At 48.9% G+C, this 26,741-nt stretch overlaps 1 protein-coding gene across 1 annotated transcript in view; it reads left to right on the top strand.

Annotated features, from left to right (window-relative positions):
• The first annotated feature begins 9,127 nt into the window (after nucleotides 1-9,127).
• The window catches only part of Znf831 (zinc finger protein 831), a 61,742-nt gene continuing 44,128 nt past the window's right edge, over nucleotides 9,128-26,741 (top strand). Inside the window, exons 1-2 of the mRNA XM_026412234.2 lie at nucleotides 9,128-12,835; nucleotides 13,532-13,671. Of these exons, the coding sequence (XP_026268019.2) occupies nucleotides 9,128-12,835; nucleotides 13,532-13,671 (3,848 nt within the window). The remainder of the gene's footprint in view (nucleotides 12,836-13,531; nucleotides 13,672-26,741) is intronic.

Genomic DNA, 26,741 nt, shown 5'->3' with positions numbered 1-26,741 from the left:
GTGAGTTGAGCTGCTATAAACATTGATGTGACTGTGTCCTGTAGTGTGTTGAATTTAAGTCCTTTGGGTATAAACCAAGGAGTGGGATAGCTGGGTCAAATGGTGGTTCCAGTCTGAGTTTTCAAAGGAATCTCCACACTGTTTTACAGTATGGTTGCACCAATTTTCAGTGCCACCAGCAATGTATGCATGTATCTCCCCCCACCCCCGCCATCCTGGCCAGCACTTATTATTGTTTGTATTCCTCATAATTGCCATTCCTACAGGAGTGAGATGAAATCTAAAAGTAGTTTTGATTTGCATTTCTCTAATTGCTAGAGATGTTGAACATTTTTCCATATATTTGTTGATGGATTGTATTTCTTCTTCTGTGAAGTGTCTGTTCAGCTCCTTAGCCCATTTACTGATTGGGTTATTTGTTTTGTTGGTGTTAAGTTTTTTGAGTTCTTTATATATCCTGGAAATTAGTGCTGTATCTGATGTGTGTGTAGTAAAGATGTTCTCCTGCTCTGTGGGCTCTCTCTTCACGTTCTTACTTGTTTCCTTTGCTGAGAAGCTTTTTCGTTTGAATCCATCTCATTTATTGATTCTTGATTTTAATTCTTGTGCTGTAGGAGTCTTATTTATGAAGTTGGGGCCTAATCTAACATGATGAAAATTTGGGCCTGCTTTTTCTTCCATTAGGCAAAGGGTCTCTAGTTTAATTCCTAGGTCCTTAATCCACTTTGAGTTGAGTTTTGTGCATGATGAGAGATAGAGGCTTAATTTCATTTTGTTGCATATGGATTTTTCAGTTTTCCTAGCACCATTTGTTGAAGAGACTGTCTTTTCTCCAATATATGTTTTTGGTGCCTTTGTCTAATATAAGATAACTGTAGTTATGTGGGTTTGTCTCTGTGTCTTCTATTCTGTACCATGTCTGTTTTGTGCCTATACCATGCTGTTTTTGTTACTATTGCTCTGTGATGAACCCTCTGAATGAGAAATTAGGAAAACTACCCCATTCATAATAGCCTCAAATACAATGCAATATAATGCAATACAATACAGTGCAATACAATACAATACTTGGGAATCAATCTAACAAAAGATATAAAAGACCAATACAACGAAAATTACAGAACACTAAAGAAAGAAATTGAAGAAGACCTTGGAAGATGGAAAGATCTCCCATGTTCTTGGATAGGAAGACTTAATATTGTCAAAATGGCCATATTATCAAAAACATTATACAGATTTAATGAAATTCCAATTAAAACCACAAAAGCATTCCTCATATAAATAGAGAAAGCAATCATGAAATGCATTTGGAAGGATAAGAGGCCCAGAATAGCCAAAGCAATCCTTAGCAAGAAGAGTGAAGCAGGAAGCATCACAATACCCCATCCCATTTAAAGTTGCAACCTCTGCTCCCTTCCTGACCACACCCACATTCCTTCATCAGAGTCCCAGACTTCTTCACCTTGCTTGTTTTATTCCATGACAACCATCATTTCCCAATATATTACAAATTTATTTTTTACAATTTCTTGTCTGTATCTCTGACTGGAACATAGATTCTGTAATACAAACTTTTTATTTACTGGTGTTCTGTACCCCTAGGGAAGCTGGCTCATCCTAATTTCCACTGGACTTGACTGGTTTAAAAATGTAAAGTCTGGCATTCAAGGAAGTCCCTCAGTTCCAAGCAAAACAGGACCCAGCACCCAATAAGTGCTCAGTGAACATTAGAATGAATTCACAATACATTTTCAATAGGTGGGAACGAAATGGAAATAGTCACCATGCTTTTGAAAAAGTTATATACTCCATTTGGTGTCATCCCAGAGAGTGCTGATTCACACTTTCACTTTTTGTATGAAATAATTTACTAAATCAAATGTAATGCTCATCAAAGTGAATTCCTGAGCATTCCTGCATATTTCCAGCTAATGAGATCCAGCATGGCAGGCAGTGCTGTGAGCTCTCTGGGTCACTGGGAGCTCTTTGGAGCTACTCTGCCATCCAGCATCATGGGGCATTTCCTCTCTCTCTCTCTCTCTCTCTCTCTCTCTCTCTCTCTCTCTCTCTTGCATTCTAGCAAAAATTCTGACCTAAAATTGATGTCAAAAAGCATGTAAGTGCTTAATGGGACTGACCCAAGAAGCAAAGGAAGATACTTTTGCTATATGTTCAAATAAAACCACTGCTGAGGCCCTTCAAAGAAATGGCTGAGAAAACAGGAGGTAAAGGCCAGCTGAGGGAGAGGCTGTCCTGGACAACAGGCTTGAAACAGTGACCAATGATTCTGAGGGAAGTTGAAGAAGCTCATGGTGGCTTTAGGACCTTGGGATATCGGAAGTGATGGGAAGGGTACGGCCATGTCCAGAGGGAGTCATCAAAATGATATTAACCATTTCAGCAGACCACTGCCATCTCGCTGTGGTAAGTGCCATGGGAATGATGTGTTCAGTCCTCCTTGACCCCATTTTGCAAGTGAAAGATCCTGAGGTTAAAGGCACTCGCTGAGCCATGTGGTGGGCCGGTGGCAAAACCAGGATTTGAACCCGAACTTTCCCTTTAACCTCCCCAGGGCTCCACAGGGCCCAAGCCGCTGTCATCAGGCTTTTCCTCCAAACATCTGCAAACTATCGACCATCTGCAGGGAAGCCACATAATTAGCATGTAGAAATCAAGCAACTGCACGAGATGCTTTGACTTGCTCAGACTTTCTGCACATCATGTCTTTGTAAACTCTCTTCTGGCCTCTCAGGGTTTTAATTTGTTTAGGCAAAACATGACTTTGTCACCAAGTGGAATTATTTTGGGTGAAGTTTTGGTGAGAATTGCATGCTGGGCACCTGGGACATGGACCCTGCATCTAGAACCAGGCAGACTTACCCCTCAGAGAGACCCTCTGCTGTGGAGACCCCTCTAGGCCTTTCTAGAATCAGAGAAAATGAGGGACACTCTTGCCCTATGGGAAAACCCACCCAAATGCACCATGTGAACTGTGATTTCAGTCTGTGTCCTGGCAGGCCAAACATGCCCGGGCTGATGGAGGAGAGATTGATGGGGGGCTTTCCATAAAGAGTGGGTGTGAGCAGTGGTGGCAACCCCGTGGCGGGCCTGAGGGTGCTACCAACCACAAGACAGAGCCGCTTGCGACAATTAGGCCTGGAGAGGTCCTCTGGTGGGTGTGTGGCCTTCACAGAGACAGTGGCATCAGAGGTGGCCTCGATGCCTCCCCTCAGTCCTGCTGTGCAGTGCTTTACCTGGGCCAGAACAGCTGGACGCCAGACTGGCCCAGTCATGGGCTTCCAGAAGGATGAAGGAGACCACCTATCTGAGAGGTCTAGGTCAAGGGTGTCCCAAATTAAGGTCTTAAATTAGAGAGGTGGTCCTCAATGTAGGAGACCATATAAGGTGGTGTCCAGATGCATATTTTAAAAATTTGCCAGAAGCAGTGGCACATGCCTTAAATCCCAGCAACTCAGGAGGCTGAGGCAGGAGGATCACAAGTTCAAGGCCAGTCTCAGCAAATTATCAAGACCCTAAGCTACTTAGTGAGACCCTGTCTCAAAATAAAATAATAAACAGGGCTCGGGATGTGGCTCAGTGGTTAAGAGCCCCTGGGCTCAATCCCCAGTACAAAACAAAAACAAAAACAAAAAACATGCATTTCTTTGCTGGTGAGCATGAACGTGTCCCTCTCTTTTTAAAACTTGTTTGAATTTTAGAAACTTTTTAAAGTTTAGAGACTTAGTTCTTTTAGAGCAGTTTGAGGTCTATAGAAAGTGCAGGGACAGTGCAGCGCTCCTTGGTGCCATGCTGACCCCGCCCTCCATGCTGCCTCCCACCGGAGTGGTGCATTGGTCACAGCTGGTATCACACTGGTGTCACACTGGTGTGTGGCTGAAATCCACACTTTGCATGAGGATTGCTCTTCTGTGGTACCCTCCATGGGTGTGGTGCATTGCAGGGACTGGATCCCCCTCCAGCCTTGTGCAGGTGGCTTCACTGCCCTGAAGACCCTCTGCACGGCCTGCTCAGTGCCCTCCACGCCCCAGACCATGGATTCCTTCATTGTCTCCCTGGTCTCCCCTGCTCCAGAGCGTCGCAGCCTTGGAGCCACGCAGCCCTCTGCCTCTCAGGCCTTCTTCGCTCAGTACCAACACTGAAGGTCCATCTGTGCCTTTTCTGGCCAGCTAGCTCCTTTCTTCTCATTGCTGAATAAGTGTCCACTGTCTGGGTTTCCAAAGTTTGTTTTTCCATTCATCGACCCAAAGACACCTTGGTTGTTTCCATGTTTGGGCAATTATGAATAAGTTGCTATAAACGTCTGCGGGCAGGTTTTTGTATGAATGTAAATTTCCACTCTGTGTAATGACAGTCCCCTCCTCTGTACGTACTTTTAAAACTTGTGGTTAAAAAAAAAATTTGACATAAAATTTACCTCTTTACCCACTTTTTTAGCGTCCCACTCAATGGCATAAGCACTTTAACACTATCATGGGCATAGTTCCCTTTTAAAGTAATGGTATTCTAGAAAGACAGGGGCTTATGCAGAGATGGGACAAGCCATAGCCTGATGAGGAAGCAAGGGACAATGGTGAAGAATGACCTGAGGCCTGGGAATCTTGTACCTGCAGCTGCTGTCTCCGCACCCTGTCTGTTCCTTCCCAAAGGCTCCACCTATTCAGGGAGTTTCTCCACATCCTTCTCTTCCAGGACCCTGAACACATATTCCCAAAGCCTATTTGTGGCATTTCCTTGTTCTCTCCCCGCCCAGGCCCACCTCTGAGTTGGATTTGATGAAGAAAGCTTGGGAAGGTCTCTTCCTTCCTTCACATTTCTCTCACCTCTCTGCTGACCTCTCCTCCATAAAGCTGCACCAAAGAGCAGGAGCAGTGTGCAGGAGGTTGGGGGAGGGGGGAGCCGCACAACTGTAGAATAAAGGGAGTCTCAGGTAGCAGCAGGGTAAGTGCTTGTCCCTGAGTCTAGGTGACTAGGATTTTTGCCCAGACCCTTCCCTGAATCTCACCCTGTCCCTCAGTTTCCCAGGGTTCCCGCAGAGACACTCTGCCTTGCCTTCTCCTTGGTTCATTCACAGTGACCCAAATCAGCTGTGGCCCTTGGAGTTTTCCTGACCCACATGCTCACCCCCAGGAGGAGGGTGTCTGTGGGCTCAGCATCTTGTCACAGAATCAGCTGTTACTAAGAGGCCTCTGTGGGGCTGGGGTTGTGGCTCAGTGCAGCGTGCTTGCCTTGCATGTGTGAGGCCCTGGGTTCGATCCTCAGCACCACATAAAAATAAATAAATAAATAAAAGTATTGTGTCCATCTACAACTAAAAAATATATTAAAAAAAAAAAAAAGATGCCTCTGTGTGTTGTGAGCACAAGACAGGCTGCAGAGGTGGCTGGTGGCCATGGGACCTGGGGTCTGGATGCAGGCTCCCTCTCTGCAGCCTCAGCCTTCTTGTCACCTACAGGGGCACGTGGTGCTGGCCCTCAGCTCCCCTGGCAGGTCCTGCCTCAGGACCTTTCAACCGTATCTCCTCTGTCATCTTCTGGTCCTCCTGGGCCCCTCGTGGGTGCTTGGGAAGGCACTGTGGGGCAGCACTCTGTGGGTAGCCTCCAGCCCTTTTGCAGGGACTGGAGTGTGGAGAGTGCTGGCCCTGTTCTTGTGGGCTGCTGGGGCCTGCTCCCAGAGACCTCTCCCTCTGCTCCCCTTGAGGCGCAGGGGAAGCGCCCCTCCCTTCCCTCTCTGCTCCTCCCTTCACTTCCCCGCCGGCCTCTCGGAGCCTGGGCATTAGAAGAACTGGCTGCGGTCCACCAGGTTTCCTTCCTCAGGCTCCTCTGCTTGCCACAGGGACTCCAGCAGCCCCGCCCATCAGTCCCCTCAGTCAGTTTCGGAGCCCACTGTGGGCAGCCTTTAGGGCTCTGGCGCTTTTCAGGCCCTCCGTGGTCAGGTGGGACTGCCCGGACACCTACTGGGGCCCTCCCCTCCCAGGTGGGGGTCTGTGGCACACTTGGAGATGGCCTTCCCCACTCCCCTACTTCCCGGGGTCCCTTCCCCCAAGAATGGAATCCCTTTCTCAGGAATCCAACCTGAGACTCATCCTTTCCCAGAGGTGATGGAGACTGGCGCAGTGATTGACGGGGGAAGAGACAGGGGTAGGAGGAAAATAGGGTGGGGGAGGATCCATTATTTAATAGTTCAAAATATTATGGCGTGTTATTGAACACTCAGATAAATTGAGAACTTATCCGGTGCCGGGCACAGCGCTCCGGGTTTTCACATGAATGATTTCATCTGATCTTCCCAGTGGCTCAGCCCTACTGACATGGTTCTTAGAGCCAAGGAAGCTCTTCGTTCCTCAGCCTGTAGAAAGGGCAGCATCCCAGGGAAAACTTTATCCCATTCCATCAGCTCTGCCGAGTCTGGTAGCCACCTACTAATCTCTGAAGACCTTTTCTAAATCTTTTCTTCAAAATTTATAAGCTCTCCAGTCTCTTGAGGCCACGTGTTCTTGCAGGTGATATGGTGCCGTGAGATCCCCAACACTGGGCAGAGGTCCATGGGAGGGACAGAGAGTGGGTGCTGTTCAAACTACCTAGTCTAGGATGTTTTTGTGACAGAAGTCCGAAGTACTTGCTTTCCTGACCACTTTTATCTGATAGAGGGAGTACCTTTTAAAATGTTTGTATTCAAACAGAACCTTTTTCTATTGAGGCAAACCTCACATGACCTTAGATCCACCCTCTAACTATCTTAGGGTGCACCATTCAGTTGCATTTAGTTATATACAGAGTTTTGTGCAACTACCACATCTACCTCGTTCCTAGTTTCATCACCCTTAAAGGAAACCCACTTAAACGGTCTCTCCTCATTCTTCCCATCCTCTGGCAACAACTGTGATTTGTTTTCTGTTCCTAAATATTTTCTGATTCTGTTTTTCTTTTCTTTTTTCTTTTTTTTTTTTTAACTTAGACTCACACTGCATGTGGCCTTCCGTTTTCTTCACTGGACGTTTCAAGCTCCCTCCTTGCAGCAGGTGTCACTTTTGTCTTGTGGCCGAGTGACACTCTGCTGCATCTGACCTGCCCACTCCTCAATTAATGGATGCTGTGACACTTTCCCCCTCCGTGTGGAGTGGAGCTACCAGGAGCGGGCACTCTGAACAAGCTTTGTTTTGAATGCCTGTTTCTGATTCTTTGGGGCGAACACGTTGGAGCGGAGATGCTGGGTCACGTGGCAGCTCTGTTTAGCTTTTTCAGGGAATGCCAAACCTGTGTTCCTCAGCAGCGATGGCATTTGATGGCCTTTGGCAGTGTTTGGGATTCCCATTTCTCCAAATCTATACCAACACTTGGATTTGCACAGGGCTGTTTTTCTATTTTCGGTTTATGGTTATTACTAGTCAAGCTAATTGGTGTAGAGTTATATCAGACTGTGGTTTTGTTTTTATTTCCCTAATGACTAATGATATTCAGTATCTTTTCCTGTGCTCTTGGGACAATTGTGTATCTTTCTTGGAGAAACGTCTGTTCCAATCCTTCGCTAATTTTACAATTGGGTCATTTGTCCTTTTGTGGCCGAGTTTTTAATACATTCTTTATGTGTACGAGAGTTCTTTATACATTCTGCCTATATCAGATGGACGATCTGCAAATATTTTCTCTCATTCTGTGTCTTTTCATTTTCTTGATAGTGTCCTTAATTTTGAATCAAATTTACCAAGTTTTTTTCTTTTGCTGCTTGTGGTTTAGGCTCTACCTTAGAAACCTGTTGCTAGATCTAAAATCAAGATTTTACCCTGTCTTCTCTTAAGAGTCTTATAGTTTGAGATCTTTCTTTAGGCCTATGATCCATTTTGAATGAATCTTTGCATATGGCCCCAGGTGGAGGTGACTTTGCTCTTTCGCATGTAGACACCCAGTGGTAGTATCTTTCTTGTTAATAGAATTCACCTAGTTGTAAGCTTATATAATTTGACTTCTAATTAGGGCTGTGTTTGACAACTGGCTTGCAAGATCTTTGAAAAATGAACCACTGACTCTGTTGAGCTCGTGCTGGTGTTAGCTGGCCCACCCAGTGGCCACGTCCAACACACGTTGCTCAGACAATCTGCCTGGTAAAGGCTGGAATTGGGAGGTTTGAGGAGCTGAGCTGGAGGTCGGGTGCTTGTGGGGCTCCCAGGGAGTAGAAAGCCCCTCGAGCATCCTCCAGCCACCATCCCTGTACACCTAGCTTTCCCTCGGTGGTTTAAGAGCAGAGTTAGCCCCTCTGAATCCTTTCCCTGGTGTTTGCTCAGCTGCTCCTTCTGCTTAGAGGGAGTTGATTCTGTCCCATCTAGGTTCGAAGGGCTTTGGAAGCCCCTCCACCTTTGAGCCTTTTCGGGAGGCTGAGGAGTGCTCCTTTTCCCGGCATGTTGCCAGGTCAAACACAGGGTGCCCAGTTATGTTTGAATTTCCAATTTTCAATACAAGCATGAACCATGGAGATACTTATACTAAGAATAATTCTCAGGCACATTTGGGACATACTCATGATGCATTGTTCACCTGAAATTCAAATATAACTGAGAGTCCTATGCTTCTGTTTGGGAGATCTGGCAAGCCTCCACGATGGCCCACCTTTCTCCTTGTTGTCTTCATCTTATATCAAAGGCTCAGAGCCCCGGTGGGGGAAGGGCCTGATTCCCCGTCCATTTTACAGATCTGGAAATTGAGCCCTGGGTAAGTCATGCAACTTAATGACTGTGGATGTCGAGGACTTGGACTTATCTCTCATGAAAGTGGCTCATTTTCCCAGTGTCTCCTCTGCCAGGGGGTGATGGTGACCAGCCACCATGGGCCTAAAGAGGGCAAAAATTGGGGGTCCCTTGGGAAGTGTTAAGTAAGACCCAGGCTTCAGAGAGACCAGGTTGATGACCCCTGTGCCATGTGTTGGTGGCATGATGGGACTGCTCTTTCCTACCAGGGAACAAGAGTACTTGGGGACTGTGGTCAGGGTTCAAAGGGGTAGGAAATGCCCATGGGGTTAGGGAAGGGCTTACTGATGGAGAGAAGAGAGGTTCCCATGGTAAAGTGTGGTTGTCACCCACAGGTTGCCAACATCCCGGCCCACTCAGAGATGTGGAATGGAGGCTCCAGAGTCCAACTGTTCTGCCCCAGCTGCCAGGGACCAGCCAGCTCCTGCACCTGGGCCCCCAGGGCCCCCAGCTGGGCAGGCCTCACCTCACCTGACTCTGAGTCCTGTCATCTTGCCACCAGAGCAGGGCCTGCCCTCCACCGTGCTCCTGAAGGCCCTCCCCATCCCACTGTACCACACGGTGCCACCTGGAGGCCTCCAACCACGAGCCCCTCTAGTGACAGGCAGCCTGGATGGGGGCAGTGTGCCCTTCATCCTCAGTCCCCTGCTCCAGCCTGAAGGGCCTGGCCCCACCCAGTCAGGCAAGCCAGCTGCCCCAACACTGACAGTGAACATTGTGGGTGCCCTGCCTGTCCTGTCCCCAGGCCTGGGGCCCACACTGGGCAGCCCAGGAAAGGCACGGAATGCCGGCAGGTACCTCTGCCCACACTGTGGCCGGGACTGCCTGAAGCCCAGTGTTTTGGAGAAGCACATCAGGTCCCACACGGGTGAGAGGCCCTTCCCGTGTGCCACCTGCCATATCGCCTTCAAGACCCAGAGTAACCTCTATAAGCACAGGCGGACACAGACTCATCTCAACAATTCCCGGCTATCCCTGGAGTCTGACGGGGGTGGGAGCAGCCTCCCAGAGGAGGGGGACAGGGTTGGAGATCTCTCCACAGCAGATGGCAGCGGGGAGAGTCGGAACCAGAGGACGGGTGAAGGAGCACCAGAGACACCCCTCTCCCCAGATGCCCCTCTGTCCCTTGTTGCCAAGAACCAAGGTGTGAAGGCAGAAGCTGCTTCCTGTCCAGGGTCCACACTTGCCCACAGAGAGACCTCTCTGGACTCCACCCAGATGGCGTCACCTGGGATCTTGCTGGCCAGCATGCAGCCCCCGCGGAAGCTGCCAGAACTGAAGACATGCTCCCTGCAACGGCAGCAGGAGGCTTCCTCCGAGAAGCCCTGGGAAGCCAAGGTCCCGGAGGGCCGACTGAGGAAGTGCGAGAGTACCGATTCAGGCTACCTGTCCCGCTCGGACAGTGCCGAGCAGCCGCCTGTCCCCTCCAGCCCCTTGCACAGCCTGTCGGAGCACAGCGCGGAGTCCGAGGGGGAGGGAGGCCTGGGCACGGGGTCTGGGGGCACCAGGGCTGAGCCAGGAGTGCCAGGGAGCAGCCTGGAGCTGGAGAAGAAGCGGCTGGAGGAGCGCATTGCCCAGCTCATCTCGCACAACCAGGCTGTGGTGGACGACCCCCAGCTGGACCACGTGCGGCCCCGCAAGACCGTCCTGTCCAAGCAGGGCAGCATTGACCTGCCCATGCCCTACACCTACAAGGACTCCTTCCACTTTGATATCCGGGCGCTGGAGCCTGGCCGCAGGAGGGCGGCCCTCAGCCCCGCCCACTCGACCTTCACCCCTCTGGACAAGTTGCGGCCCCTCTTCTTCCACTCTGTCCCCACTCAGCTGTCCACCACTGTGGAATATGTCCCCCTCACGAGGAGCAATTCACTGCCTTTTGTTGAGGGCTCCAGGACATGGCCAGAGCCGCGGGCCCTGAAGGATGCCTGCCCCAGGACACAGAAGCCCCTGAGCCCCAGGCCCACCCCAGCCCGGCTGGGCTGCCGCTCTGGGCTGACCTTAGCAGATGTCCCCAGTGGCCACCCCCGGGCCCTGGTCAGACAGGCTGCCGTGGAAGACGTGCCATGTGCCTTTGCGGGAGACACCTCGGCCCCCACGGAGGACCCTGGTGGAAAGAGAACCGTCACGGCTGCAGGGGAAAGCTGGAAGGGCAGAGCGACCAGTAAGAAGGGTGGCCAGCGGAAGCTGAAGATGTTCTCCCAGGAGAAGTGGCAGGTGTATGGGCACGAGACGTTCAGGAGGCTCTACCAGAAAGTGAAAAGCAGCCACCAGGGAGGCCAGAAAGCCAGGGAGGTGAGAGTGGGCCGTGGGACAGACCCGGCCCTCCCTGCCCAGGAGGAGGCAGTGGGCGGTGAGAGCACAGTTCCATCCCAAGACAGCAGGACTCCCATCCTTGAGGGCATTTCTGTAGAGGCCAAGCCAGGGTCTTGGGGAAGCCTGCCAGCCCCTGAGGGCTCCTTGGAGACTGAGCCTCCTCAGCAGAGGAAGGCAGAAGCCAGAGTAGGAGGCAGTGACCAGCCCAGGGCAGCGTCTTCCCCAACCCTCAGTAGCAGAGAATCACCCCATTCAGGCAACAGGAGCCCTCTGCTTCCTCCAAATGAGGGGCTAGAAACAGGATGGCAGCTGCCCCCAGCACCTGGGACACTCCAAGGAGGTGACCTAGGAGTGCCCAGGCTGGCTTTGTCAGCTTCCAAAGTGGAAGGGGGCATTCCGGGTGCGGGAGGCATGCAGGAGACTGGTCCTTGCACCCAACTTGTCCTGAGACGGCCCAGTGGTAGCTCTGGGGAGCCCTGGCCTGCAGAGGACAAGCATCCCTCAGAAAGAAAAAAGCTGAAGGTGGATGAGCAGGGGCCCCTGGAGCAGCCAGAACCCCTAGGAGCAGAGACCCCTGGTGGCCCCGTGCAGGCTTCCTCCGTGCCATGTCAGACGCAGGATGGTGACCATGGGGAGATGCCAGGGGGGACACATGGGAGTGCCCAGCTGATGGCTGAAGCCCTGGACTCTTCTGATGCCTCCTCAACTGCTCCTGTTGCTTCCCCAAGCTGGGCAGGGCCAGGGGACAAGGAGCCCACATCGCTTGCTGCTGCTGAGGACCGGGGCCACCACTCCCAGCTGGGTGCTCCACCTCAGGCTCCTGGTGTCCTGGCTGCTCTGGCAGAGGGTGCCTTTACCCCCAAGTACCTTCTTAAGGTACCTCAGGGAGAGAATCCCTCAGCACTGCTTGCCACCCAGAGGCCACAGCAGGGTCAAGACTCTCTTGGCACAACTGGGCCACCTGAGGAACAAGCATCCCTTGTTGGACCAGGACTGGGGACACCCTGGTCCCTCAGCACAGGCTCAGGCCCAACCTCAGGTGGGGCAGATGGCATTCTGGAGCACCCCAGCTGGTTCAGGCCAAGGGATGGAGGACAAGAGTCTCAGATGGGAAGGGAGAAGAGAGAAGGGACAGACAGCAGAGTGCCAGCAGCCAGGGAATCTCCTGGCTCAACCACAGGGCCCCCCTGGGAAATGACCTCCTTCCCGGACACCCCCTCGTGTGATGCCCACGTGGCCCAGGATGCAGGAAGTGAGGGGCACGCCATTCATCGTCTTTGCATGGGCAGTACATTGGCAAGGTCCAGGACATCTGAGGGTGTCCTGAATCTGTGGACTCCCAGTGGGGACCTGAGGGGCCCTCATGAGGATGCCCCAGAAGGCCTTTCTTCAGAGCCACCGGCACTGCGCACCCCCTGCTGCTCCCTGCAGCCTGGTTCCTTCCTCAGGGCTCTCACCAGGCCCCAGGGTATGTCTCTGGGCCAGCCAGAACGGGCCCTGTCACTTCACTTAGGGACGCCCAGGAGCTGTGGGGCCCAGAGCCCCTTCCCCTCGCTGAGAGCTGAGCCCCGGCTCACATGGTGCTGCTTGAGCCGCAGCCTGCCTCTGCCCATGGAGCAGAAGGAGAAGGCCGCGTCAGTGTACGAGGCTCTCCACTTCCCTGGGGGCAGGCTCCAAGATGCAGGTCCTGACGCCCTGCCCGTGAGCAACCGAGGAAGGACCAGGAGGAGCCCTGGAGGAGGAGAGCTGGTGCAGACACCTCAGGTAATTCCCAGCTTCGCCCTGGGCTGGGGGCTGACGGCATGTTCCGTAGACAGGGTCTCTAAAGAGAAGGGTGAGGGTGAAGCAGCTCCTGTCCCTCCTGCAGCAGTGCAGTCCATGATAATATCTTGGCCTGCTCCCAAGGGAGGTGGGGCTGCCACACACAGGGCAGTAAAGAATAAAGCCCCCAGTGCAAGCAAAACAAAAGAAAGTCATAAAAAGATAAATTTCAAAGTGAAGAATCACTATACTGGAGACTGCAGGCTTGCAGCCAGCTCTCCTGCCTTCTGGGTGGAGCCTGGGGTGGGGGGTGGCATCTTTGTCACCCTGAGGGTGCAGGTCAAGGAGAAACATGTTGGAACTGAGGAAATCCAAGGTCCAGTCTGGCTCTTCTCCTTCCCATCGGTGTGAGGGTCCCGAGGAGAGGGACTCAGGAGGGAAATGGGCCCTGGTGGCCCCAGGCTCCATGTGAAGCTAGGCTTTCCTCTGTGGAGTCAGCCCCGGTGGGTTCTGGAAGATGTGTTCAGGCTCACACTGCCATCACCTTGTTGAGTCCCCATATAAGTCAGGCCATTTGTCCATGTTGCATTTCTGTGTTTCATGTCCATGGACAGACGTCCATCTGCAGAGAGAACCCCTGAGGGCTGCCCATCACGAGGGCTTTGAGTAATGTCATGCCAACATGCCTGGTATTTTCAGCTCTCCAACCCAATAGTCCCAGGGATGAGGTCCCAGGACCAGCCATCTGATCCAGAAAGGAAGAAAGGACTGTTTCGCAGGAGGGTGAAGACTTCTCGTGGGAACAGCAAGCAGAAAAGGCTGAAGATCAACCCCAAAAGGTAGGACTGTGGCCTCCTCCATGCTTTCCGCACATGCCCCGAGTACAACACAGTTAAGCTCAAGGAGAACTTGACATGGGACTCAGAGAGCATCTCTGTGCTCCGAGAAAGAGCTCCAGCTTCACAGGGCCTGGAGCTGCACAGTTGAAGGACTGAGTTGTCCTCCCAGCAGCCCATATACTTTGCCATCTGTATGGTTTTCAGTGGTGACTTTCTAAGACCAGGAATACAGCAAATATCTGAGATAACTGGGTTGGATACATTTCCATCCAATTTAAGTCCTGAAGAGAAAGCATGTTAATTATTTATAGCTTTTATTGTTTTCTAAAAAATTATGCAAACAATGTATGGCCTTTGCAGAAAAAATTAGAAAATAAAGATAAGCAAAGGGAAGACAATAAAATAACCTAGTTTTCTTCCCTGGGAGCTCATTGCTGCTCATGTTTGGGAGTATGCCCCCAGCCTTCTCTTTGAGGCATATCCATGCACACACCCACCAATGCAAGCCCGAGGATGGCAGGTTCTAAGACCACTCTTCCTTCATCTCATTATTTGGACATCTTGCTCCTTTGCCCAAAATCCTTCCCATTCCATACAAGGTCAAAAGCAAGCTCTCTGCCAACTCCAATCCCCTCTCTGTCCACCCCCTGAGGCTTCCTGGGCTCATTGTCCCATGATCTCCTTTTCTCCCATTCCCTGTGACCAGGTCGACCTCTGCCCTTACTTATTCTCAAAGCCACCCTCTGAACCAGGACCCTAATACCTGTATGACAGGTCCCTCCCTTGAATGCTCTGGGCCTTCTCTGATCTAACCAAACTCAACCCCCAGTCTATGTGCTCCTCAGCAGTGACTCCAGCTCCTAACTCTCCCCCACGCTGCTGGAACCCTCAGGGGCTGGGGTGCTCTACTATTTCCAGTCATCTGCAGGACCACAAGCTGGAGCTGATCCAGGCACAGTGGCTCGGTGCACTCATGCCTTCTCCCTAGTCCTCCTCGCCACACCCCAAACTCTAGGAGACAGGCTCATTATTAGCCTCACTTTCTCAAGAGGAAACCAGAGAGGTCAGATTTGAGCTTGCCAGTTGCCTGTTTTCTGGAATTTTCTTGCAGTGCTAAGTAGAACCCAACAGCTCTGGGGAGGGCCTCAGATTCTGTATTGCTAAAGGGTGATGAAGGTGACACTGTCCCTGGAGCCTGCTAAGAGGATGGAATCTCCATGCTGTGCCAATTCACGACCTGTCCTTCCCAATGTCCATCATTTTTTGGACACATCCTTTATTCCATGGGTCATTCAGGCTCTTGTGATAGAAGCCCAAATCAAAGTAGCCCAAACAACAGAAGGCCCATTGCCTTGTGACACAGGCTTCCAGGCCTAACCATGAGCCCTGACCTAAATGGGTGGACTGAGGAGGGGCAGTCCCCCAAGGGAAGATTTGGATGCTGTCCTCAGAGGAACGGGGAGTGCATGCTGATGGACTGGAGTAGCTGCCTGTGGGTTCCGGGATCTCAAGGATGCTGGCACCTGGTTGTTACTCTCCTTGGCTTCTCACTAACATCTGAGTGACACTGACAAGCCCAAAGTCTCAGGCAGCAGCAGGAATGCAGAAGATGTGAGGAGAGGAAGCAGGGGAGGGGTCTCCTGGATGGTTGTACCTTCCCAAGACTTCAACCCATCAATTCCACAGTCAATGTGCCCCTGCCAGCTGCCCACATGTGGATGCTCCAGGGGGACTTCCCAAACAAGGCTGGGAAGCCCCAGATTGGTGCCCCCAGAGGCCTGGAGATGTCTCTCCAGGATGCCCGGCAGAGCCAGAAGCAGCTATGGGGCCAAATGTTATACAAGAACCTCATTAGGCCAGTTCTGACACTTTTTAGCTACATAGTAAAAATCTAGTTTCACACAAAAGTCTGGATTTCTCACTCCTTTTGACTGTTAGAAGGTCTGAAGACACCAGAGCTGCCTCTTGCATGGTGACAGCTGGCTGGGGCTGAGCACTGGCCACCCTTGGTGGGAGAGAGCTGTGCTTTCCAGCTTGCCGCAGTCCCTACCTCTCCCCACTGTCATCAAGTTATATTGTCTACCTGGCCCTCATAGGCATTTGGGTTTGCAGATCTTGCTCTAACAGTTGGCTTTATGGGAGAGGGAGGTCCTCAGCAAGAGCCTGTGGAGGAAACACGAAGGGACAGGGTACAGTGGCACAAGGAGGTTTGAGTGAGGACCTAGAGCTTCATCAGGTAGCCCCCGACTATGTGGAATGAGGATGGAGATTTTTGTATCTACCAAACATTATTGGTTAACCTTGAGTCACTCACCTCTATTCCTTTATTGGCTCGTGACTGTCCTTTCATTCAATTCCAGTTTGGGGGCCATCGTGCTTGCTGGTTCCCCTACCTCTATCAGCCTGCCTGCCTCTGGCTCCTTGCCTCCTGCCTCGCCCTGTCTCAGCAGCATAGCTGTGCCTGGGCGGCTACCTTCTGCTCTCCTACCACTGTCTGGCTGGAATTTCCTTCCAGCATCCCACTGTCTTCGTTGGCCTGTTTGGATACCCACTAGCCAGTTCCCAACAGAGCGTGAGCCTTTGTGTCCCCGGCACTCAGAGCAGTGACTGGCACTAGAGACTGTTAGATATTGTTGTGTGTTGAGTATTCATTGAACTTGGTGAATATGGGTTGAGAGCTACCCGAGTTCTCTATTGCTATGTAACAAATTACTCTAAGACTCAGTAAGACTCTAAGACTTTCTTGAACAAGAAAGCCTTGTGATTTCTCAGAATCTCTGTAGGCTGAGGATTTAGGAGTGGCTTAGCTGGTGGTTCTGGAGTGGGGTGACTCATGGAGGATGCAGTCAAGGTCCCCACTAGGTCTGCAGGCTTCTGAAATCTCGATGGGGGCTGGAGGACTCATTTTCGACTGGCTCCCCCAGGGTGCTGGTTACCGGCAGGAGGCCTCAGTCTCCCACCCCATGTGTATTCTCTCCATGGATAGCTGGGGTATCCTTCCAGCATGATGACCAGCTGCTTAGAGCAAAGATCAGAGAGGGCATAGCGAAGCCACAGGGCCTTGGAAGTCACATTCTGCTGTTTCTGCAACATCCTATTTGTAACCCAGGCCAGCCCTATTCCTCATAGGAGGGAAGTGACAACCAGAAGGAGTTGGGGACCATCTTGGAGTGTGCATGGTAGGATATGGTTCCTTTTCTCAAGGTGCTCCTGGTCCAGGAAGGGAGTGAGGGATGGAGGTATATGGAAATCAACCATGAAATAAAGCAGGCGGGGGTTAGAGGAGAACTATGGGTCCCAAAGTGAGCTGGCTACAGAGACATGAATTCCAGTCTTAAGCAGATGGCCCCATGTGCAGGCCAATGTTTTATATTCTTCACATATAATAATTAACCCATTTAATTCTGAAAACAGCCTTGTTGGGGCGTGCAGGAGGCAGAATTCTAAGATGGTCCCTAAGATTACCACCGCCTAGTGGGCACACACTGAATCACCCTCTTCTTGGGTATGGGTAGATCTAAACTAACCAGAGAGGGTCTGAAGATCAGAAGTAGAAGAGATCCGAAAACCTGGAAGTGCAGTTGTTTGCTCTCCTGTCGCTTTGAAGGGGCAAAGTTGCCTGTTGGTGGAAATGGCGGGTGGCCTCAGAAGGCCGGGGCAGCCCTCCTCTGATGGTCAGCAAGAAGATGAGGACTTCGTTCTCACAGCTGCAGCTGAGCAGGTTGTTCTAATAGTCAGGGAGCATACAAGGTGACCTTGAGCTCTGGGAAGGCATGTGGCCTGGCTAACCTCTGATTTTAGCCTTGTTGTATCCTGAGCAGAGAATGCAATTAAGCTGGGTGCAGACACCTGAACTTCAGGAGCTGAGAGGTCACGGGTGATGCTGTGTGTGGCTGGATTTGTGGTAGCATGTCATGCAACACAGGGAACTAAACACACAGCTGCCATGTTCACATCTGAGAACGGAGACCCAGAAAGTGGAGGGACATGCATTGAGGCCACACAGCTAGTTAGGGCAGAGCTAGCCCTCGGGCCAAAGCACTGGCATGGATGGGAGTTGGACTTAAGAGGCTCCTAGTGAAGATGCCTCCAGGTTGGACCCTTCACTCAGGCCTGTTATGTGGTAACGACTCGGTTCACTGCTGTTTATTTTTCGGTTAAAAGGTGGAACCAATGCAGATCGATGATGCCTTCATTGTGCAGGTGGGGAAGTGAGGCCCAGAGAGAAGGACAGGCTTGTCAAGGGTCCTGCAGTGAGCCCAAATCTGGGGCATGTGTCCACACCCCACGAGACTATTGTTTTGCAGCTCCAACACCAGCAAGAAAGGGAGACCTCGGGGCAGAAGGAGTGGGTAGGGATGACTGTCTCAGGCAGAGGCTGCCACACTGGCTCCCAGTGAGGCCAGATCCCTCAGACAGGCATGAGATGGCCTGGGCTGCTGGCCTGATCTCACAGGGAGCACTGTGCTATAGGGCAGCACCTGGCAGGTCATCCACCTTGAAGGAGATGAAGAAAGCACCAATTCTGTGGTCTTCCTTCCAACAACTTTGGACATTTGGAGCAGACTGTAAGAAGCTTTTTCTTGTTTGTATTCCTTAAAAAGTTTCTCTGGCAGAGAGATTTCCATTGTTCATCCTACAGAGTTGTGTGGTTCAGAGGATACGCTGGTTTCTATGACAAGTTACAAGTCACCACTTTGGGCTTAAAATGGCACCCATTTATTACCTCAGAGGCCTGGGCATGGTTCAGTTGGGTCCTCTGCTGCAGTCCTACAAGGCCCGCATCGAAATGTGGACTGGGCCATGCTCTCATCTGCAGGCCTGACTGGGAAGGTTGTAATCCCAAACTCCATCAAATTGTGGGCAGAGGTTGCAGTTCTGAGGCATGGGGTTCACAGCAGCTGGCTTCTTAAAGGTCAGCAGCAGAGACAGAAGGTCTTTGCAGCCTCAGGTCTCTGATCTCTAAACTCATTGCCGAAGGGCTCACCAGAGTAGGCAAAGCCCTCCCAGGGACTTTAATTACAGCAAATTGATAAGGGACTTCCATTACATCAGCAAGGTATCTTCACCTTTGCCATCTTTTATAGGCATCGAGTCAGCTTCTCCCACCCTTGAGGAGAGCAAGGAGAGGAGATCATACAAGATGAAGTGTCTGCCACAGTGGCCTCCCCAAGCTCACATAACTAGCGGAGACAGGATCATGCCCAAGTGTCTCTATCCTTGCCACTCAGAATCAATGCTGAGACTTATGATGTTAATGTCTGGACAGGGTCTGGGAGATGGCCCTGGGTGACGGGAAATGGTTCTTTACACACCTCTCCCAAGGTGCTGGTTCTGTCTCACTTGGCCTGTGCAGATGTGATCAGGGAGCTGCCGTTGTTGGACTCCCAAGTCTCAAGGGTCATCAGGTTTCTGGTGATGGAATTGCCTGGATGTCAGAGCCTCTCAGAGAAATGGCTGTCCTTCAGAGGGCCCGGAGCTGGGGCCCAGTTCTGGGTGGTAACGTTGGGATGATGCTGAAAGGAGCCCCTCATCTGCCAGTGTGTTTACTCCATGCTCGAGGCCACACATGGAGTAGCTCAGTTCTGCTCCCCAGAAGGGCTCTGCATGTTGAAGCCAACCCACTTTTAACATGGTAGTTTATGGCTGATTTATAAAGAAGTCAAGAGTGACACAGGAGTTGTTTCCTATGCACTGACTTTGTGGATAACTACACAGGAATATTTTCCTGATGAAGTCTGGGGCCTCTTTGTATACCTGCTTGCTGGTCTGGGTGAGTTTTCTATGGCTGATATAACACATCGCCAGACATAGGGTGTTGTTTTAATGACAAACATTCAGTAATCACTTTAGAGTTCTGAGGGACAATATTCCAGCATGGAGATGGCCAGATCCAAGTTGGAATGTCACAGGCTTCACCCTTCTGGAACCTCTCGGGGAGAATTGTATCTGTTGGCTTGGGTTGGGTACAGGATCCAGCCTCTCCGCTGGTAGCTCAGGTCTTCCTTCTTGTGCTTCATCCTCCCTGTAGACACAATCCTCTGCCTCTTTTTTCATTGATAAGCCCTCATGTGATTACCTAGATTAGGCTCAACTGGAAAATCTGGGATAATCACCAGTGTGAGGTCAGTGCCCTTTAAATACACCTGTAAATTCCCTGTTGCCATATAAGGTCATGTATTCATAGGTCTGGGGACTAGGACATGGACACCTTTGTGGGGGTATTATTCTGCCTATCTACCCATCTACCACCCCCATGTCTATAGGTATCTATCTATCCATCTCTCTATATCTATCATCTATCAATTATCTGTCTGTATCTCACCTACGTATCATCTATTTATCTAATATCTATCAATTATCTATCATCTAGGATTCTGCCTATCATCTCTCAATCATCTGTCACCTGTGAATCCAGCTATCACCTGTCTATCATCTGAATATCTGCCTATGTCCATCAATCACCTCTCCATCACCTATGGATGCGCCTGTCGCCGATCAGTCATGATCTGCCACTTGTGTTCTCTCCCCAGAGAGTGAAAGGACCTGTGTCTCGGGTCTGCGTATCTGTGTCTGCCGTTTCTGCTTCAGTTGTCTTAATTTCTATGGAAAATGAAATCCTGCAGCAGAGATTTCCCAGTGGGCCAGAGCTCATGAATGATAAAATTCATGCATCAGAGTATCTGTTCTCTTTTTCCTTTTTTTTTTTTGAAAAATAAAAAAATATGGGGAAGTTCAGAAAGAAAAAATACCAAACTTCTGGCAAATGACAAAAACAAAATTAACAAACATTAACATCATTTCACATTTTCCTCCAAGCCTTAAAATAAAATAAATGAAACTTTACAACAGGTATTATATATAATATAATAAGTAAATAAAAAATTGAATATAAATAAGTAAATCATTACCATATGCATTATATATAATATGTAGAAAAGGAAAATAAAATCGAAAAAATAATGAGGTAGTTTCATGTGCTTCACTCAAATCGCGTCAATCCATGATTTCATACGTCATCTAGAAAGCGATGTATTCATCACCACCTAGAGCATTGCTTTGTGCATTTGAAGCACATCATAAACCTGCAGCAGTTAGGATCCATCAGCCTGACTTTCTAGCTCAGCATTATGCTTTTGAAGATCCAATTGTTACCGCTGTTGACCGGTGACGAGTCCGTTCCTTGCTTCCCCGATGTTGAAGAATAACACCAAAGAAGCATGGAGGAAGAAGGGGACCCAGAAGGTGGAATCCGTGGAAGTGCAGTTGTCTCCCCTTTTTATAGTTCTTTCAGTGATGGAATGTAGGTTGGAAGGCCTGAGAGGTGGGACACAGGTGGGCCAAAGAAGTGGTCTGAGCAGGAAGGACTTCATTATCACTCCTTTGTGATGGGCTATCTTCAAATCTGCTGGGGGCTATTCATTAATACTTCTTCCAGGTGGACTTTGGCCTAGGGCCTCTTCAGGACTTCATTAACATTCCATGAGTTAGTTGTCCTGTTTTCCCTGAGTCATTCTCAGCATGGCCTCCATTTTAGATTTCACTCGGTATTAGACCCGATTTACCTAACTACACTGACTACCTAACTTTAAATCTGGCTTCACTATGGTGTGAGGACACACAGGCCACCCTCCACTTGTCTTCGATGGGGATTTCCACCCCTAGGGTGAGGTCCATCACCGCTCACTGGAGCTCATCATTGTCAGGTTTTGATGATAGGCATGCTTCACAGGGTCCTACATATGCCTCAGATTTGTACGGGCTCTTTGCCTGTTGGAGTCACTAGGTAGGTTTCCTGTGTGTCCACTGTGATGCGCTTGTCTGTACTCCGCATCTCACCCTCTCACTCTGTTCTAAACTTGAGACCTTCCTTCTGGGAATGTTTCCTTCTGCCTAAAGCATATCACTTAGGGTTTCTTGAGGTGAGAGAGCACTCTCTGTTTTTATTAGCCTGAAAATATATTTATTTCATCATCGTTGTTGAAAAATATTTCTGCTGCTTCGTCTGGGCACATCAAAGCCGTCATGGTGTGGCCCCTGGTTTGCATTTGGTATTGGAGGAGTCAGCTATTACTCAGCTCTCAGCCACGTCTCTGCTTTTCAAAGTCTTTTCTCTCTGGCCACTTTTAAGATCTTCTTTTAATCTTTGGTGTTCCACAGTTTTACTTTGATGTGTATAGGTGTACATGGCTTTTTATGTATTCCATTAGGAATCCAGGGAGCTTTTACGGTTTGTGAATTCATACATATCTCACTAGAAAAGTCTCAGCTGTCAGTCTTCAAACACTGTCCCCCCTCCACCCCCATTCTCTTTCCTCTGTTTCTGAAGCATTGAAATAATGTATCTTAGACTTTATCTTTCATCTATCTCTCTTTTACTTTTATCAACTTTATTTCTTTCTGCTGTAATCTGGATACTTTGTTCAGAAGTATCTTTGAAATTTTGCTAGTGTTCTTAATCTACTGAATCACTTTTTGTAAAGTTTTATTGAAATATAATTGAGAAAAAAAGAAATATAATTGAGTTTTAATAAATTCCATCTATTTAAAGCATACAGTTTACTAAGTTTTGACACATGTATACACCTGAGAAACTAAAAATACAATAAAGATAATGGACATAGCCATTCCCTCCCAAAGTCCCCTCTTCCCCTTTGTAATTCTTCCCTCTTGCCCACCGGCTGCCTCCCATCCCCAGTAACAACTGATATACTTTTTGTCATTATAGATTAGTTTGTTTTTCTAGACTTTATAGAAATGGGAATACAAACACATATATGTATACACTGTATACTGTTCTTCTGTTTTGGCCTCATGGTTTTCAGTCGGCATGATTATTGTGAAACTTGTCATGTTGTTGGGTATGTCATTCCTTTGTGTTATCAAACAGTGTGCCACTGGGAGGACATGCCACAATTTGTTCATTCACTTGTTGGCAGACATTGGTTTGTTTCAGTTTGGGACTGTTACAAAGGAAACTCTGCATGCCCATATTCAGATTGTATAAGCACACCTGCTCTAACCTCTCTGGAGGAAGCTCCTGACCCTGGACTGGCTGGGCTGAAAAGACCCCCGTTTCCCTGTCCAAGGAGAATCACACGAAACACTGGCTGCAAAAAGCAAGAGGGATTTATTGGGACACAGGCGCCTGCGGGTGCCCAGCAGAACCTCAGCCGGAGCTTTGGTGAGCTGGCACACCGGGCTTGGGGATACAGAGATTTTTATAGGGTAAAGGGGCAGTTTTCTCGCGGGGAAACAATAGGTTTCTTATTGGTTAATTTTAAACCCAGCATATAGATTACCTAAAGGGCAAAGTTGTTTTTCACTGTATGTTACTAAAAAGAACCACATAAAAGCTACATATTTGCACTCTGGTCCTCCTGTTCCTGCTCATTCAGGCATGCCTAGGGACCCGGTCCTTTGTCCTTTCCCAACCGGTTACACCTAACTAATTATCTGAAAAATACCTCTGGTGCCTGTGTAGGTTTGTGACATGCCTCGGTGGTTTTGCAACTAGGCCTGACGTTGTTGGGCTGGGGTCTTTCAGGGCCACATGGCAGGGGCACCGGTCCCTTTTCCTGGCACATATGAGGCCCTAGGTTCCATCCCCTGCTCTGCAAAAACAAACAAACAAACAACAAGAAGCAGAAGAAGCTGCCAGATTGATTTCCAAAGAGGCTGTGTGGTTTCGTATTTGCACTGGCAGTGTGTGAAGGAGAGTGCCAGCTTCTTCACATCCCTGGTGATGCTTAGCATGGCCATTCTTTACAGTTTTAGTCGTTTTAATAGGTGTGTAGCAGTAGCTCCTTATACTTAGAATTTGCTGACGATATTGCGCATCTTTTCATGGACTGATTTACCATTTGTCTATCTTCTTTGTTCAAATCTTTTTCCCATTTAAAAAATGAGTTGTTTATTTTTTTTTTTTTTACTGTTGATTTTGAGAATTCTTTATATATTCCAAGTCCTTTCCCAGTCATGTGATTTGAAACTGTTTTCTTCCTGTGCATGGCTTGTCTTTCTCTCTCCTTAACAGTGTTAAAGAAGTTGCATGCATCTTTAATTTGGATAAAATTATTTTTTGTTGATTTGCTTTCAGTGCCCTGACTAAAAATGTGTGTCTAACCCCGGTCACTTCTCCTGTTTCCTTCTAATGCTTTGTACTTTTAGGTTTTACATTTAGGCCTATGATCCATTTTCACCTATTTTATATAATTCTTAAGATGTCAGATGGATTGTTTCAGCACCACTTGTTGATCTGTTTGCCCATTTTAATGTGAATACCATGCTGCCTGGACTAGGCCACCTGATTTTAAGGCTTATTATGATGCTAAAGTAGTCAGGACAGTGTGGTATTTGCATCAGAATAGACCAAGATCAACGGGATAGAATAGAGAGTAGGGAAAGGAACCACAAATATTTGGTCAATTGAATTTTCATAAAGATTTAAAGAGGAGTGGTGGGGACACACCTGCTCTTTCCAACAAATGCTGCTGGACCTAGAGAGCTTCCTCACCAATGGGTGGGGCCTCCGAGGCATACCTCACCTGCTCCTCTCCTTTCAGGGACTGCTTCAAAGCCACTGGTCACCCGTTTATGCAGTATTTTTTGGGGGGTGGTGAGCAGACTGCCATCATGCATCTTAAGCTCAAGTCACCCCAGCCTCTATTGCAACAGCCTCTTAATTGACACCCCTGCTTCTATTGTTCTACTGTTTTAAATTCAGTTGTTAGTGGATAGTATGCTTTATTTCCAGAAATTTCCATTATTTTCAAATCTGCTTGGTAATTCTGATCTCTTAGTCTTTACTCTTATTTTCAATTTCTTTTTTTAAACACACTTACTACTGTGCGTTTGTTAATGCCTACATGGGGCATCTCCACACGTGAGGCTCGGCTTTATGTATCAGCTTCCTCTTAAGGTAACTTGGTTCTTTGTCTGTTTGGGGGTTTTTGAACTGTGAGCTGATGTTTTTGGAACTTTGACACTGGGTTGAAGATAGATTTCTGCGGTAAATATTTGTTTTGCTTCTGCTAGGTGCCTCGGGGCCCTACCAGACGCCACTTTAAATGAAATTCCTGGCTTTGGATTTTTTCCAGTCTTCTGTGCCTTGTGAATTCAGTTGCAAGCCCATGTGCGGCTGTTCTATCCTTCTGAAATCAACAAGAGAGTCTTCTCTCCTGCACTCAGTTGAAGGTCTGAGTTGGGAGTGTTTTTGAGGTCCGTTGGGCAGGCAGTGGGGTGGCAGTATTTAGCCCTAGTGTACCCATGGGTTGGCGAGGACCTTCAGAGGGCTCAGTTCTAAGCAGGAACGGAGGTTGTCTTCCACTCTACTCTCTCCTGGGCACATTCTGGGCTGATGATAGACAAATGCCCTCCAAGAGAAGGTGAGCTTGCCCATCCAGGCCTCAGTTTTCCTTTTACCTTCTATAAAAATATTTTTTAAAAAAATCAATGCATTTAGATGTTTACAAAATTTTTACAATTTAATCCGCATTTTCATTTGTTTTCAATAGAAGGGTGAACATGGGGGTGATATTCAATCTGAGTACTTAGCTCACTCTACTGTTGAAAATGGAATTCTTTTTAAAATCTTGCCTATGATTCTTTTGTCATTAAGAAGTTGTGTGGTTTGGTTTCCTTTTTTTTTTTTGAACTGAATCTCACTCTGTTGCCCATGTTGGCCTCCAACTCCTGGGGCTGACCCGGTCTCCCGGTCAGTGTGTACATCACCACGCCTGGCAAGAAGTCCTGCACCTTGATGTGTTCACAGGGACTGGCCTTTTCCCTTATGACTGTTAGTTTGGGGTCTTACCTAAGAAATCTCTCCCTACTCGCAATCTCCCTAAATCACAAATATACAAATATATTCTCTTCTGTTTTCTTACATGAGTATATATGCATTCACACACACACACACACACACACACACACACGCACACACACTTGACTAATATATATATATATATGGATTTATTTTTATTTTTGTTATACAGACAACTATGGATTGTGGGTCAATCATGACTTTTGATCTATTTTTACATGTCTTCATAAGGCATGGTTTTATGTTTTTAAGAGGACATATACATATGCACATATATATATATGAATACGAATTTGTACAGAGATCCTACGTGGCCTGCTAACTCTAAAATATTTATCTGGAATTTGCTTGAAAAGCTTGCAGACCCTGCTTGAGGCTACTTTCCCTCATGTATTTGCTACATTTCGGCTTCCCGTTTATACTTGGAGTTTATTTCAAGGCCTTCCATTCTGTTTCATTTATCTCTTTGTCTTTTGCCAACTCCAAATACCACACTGTAATGAAAATGGCTGTTTTCGTTAATGAAACTACATGAGTTAAAGGAAGGGGATTAGAAAACGCAGGGTACATTTTCAGAGTGGAAATGGAAAATTTATACTTGGATTCCTAATTGCCCTGACATTCACTAGAGGCATAGAGATTCAGAGTGCTCACAAAATGCGTTTGCCGTGCCCCAAGCAAGCGCTGGACCATGGAATTGGATTTTATTGATTAATTTGTAACTGTGTACAGTGCCGTACGAAGCATGAAACACTCAGAGATTTGTTCCCGGAAGCTTCCAGCAAATGGAACAATGAGCTGTGGCGCCCCAGGTGAAGGGAAATGAGTGCGGGGGTGGCTGGAGGTTGTGTGGGAGAAGGGCACACTGCAACCCTGAACACCCAGTTGTCGCCAAAGAGAGCCTGATGGGGAGAAGCCAGGCCCCAAGCACAGTAGGTCTGTGTGGTGGGTTTCCTCCCAGAGAGACGTCTGTCTGTCTGAGCCCAGGGCCTGTTCTTAATCATGGCACCATTTCCTTATCGATGAGCCTGCACTCTTGACAACGAGAGCACAGCCTCCGAGGTGATGTGAACTGAGGCCAGCCCTGCAGACGTGGCCTCAGTTCACGTGGCCTCTCCACCTGTGGCTGCGTCCTGTGTCCTGCTAGCTGCACAGCCCAGGTGCGGCTGTGTGGGTGCAGGGGCTGGGTTGTGCACCCTCTACTCCACTCCTTGGCTTTCGTTGACCCCGTGGAGTCCAGAGAGGA

This window comes from Urocitellus parryii, chromosome 6 (genome assembly GCF_045843805.1).
Source record: "Urocitellus parryii isolate mUroPar1 chromosome 6, mUroPar1.hap1, whole genome shotgun sequence".
Lineage (NCBI taxonomy): Eukaryota > Metazoa > Chordata > Mammalia > Rodentia > Sciuridae > Urocitellus > Urocitellus parryii.
This window is presented reverse-complemented; position numbering and strand designations above follow the sequence as displayed.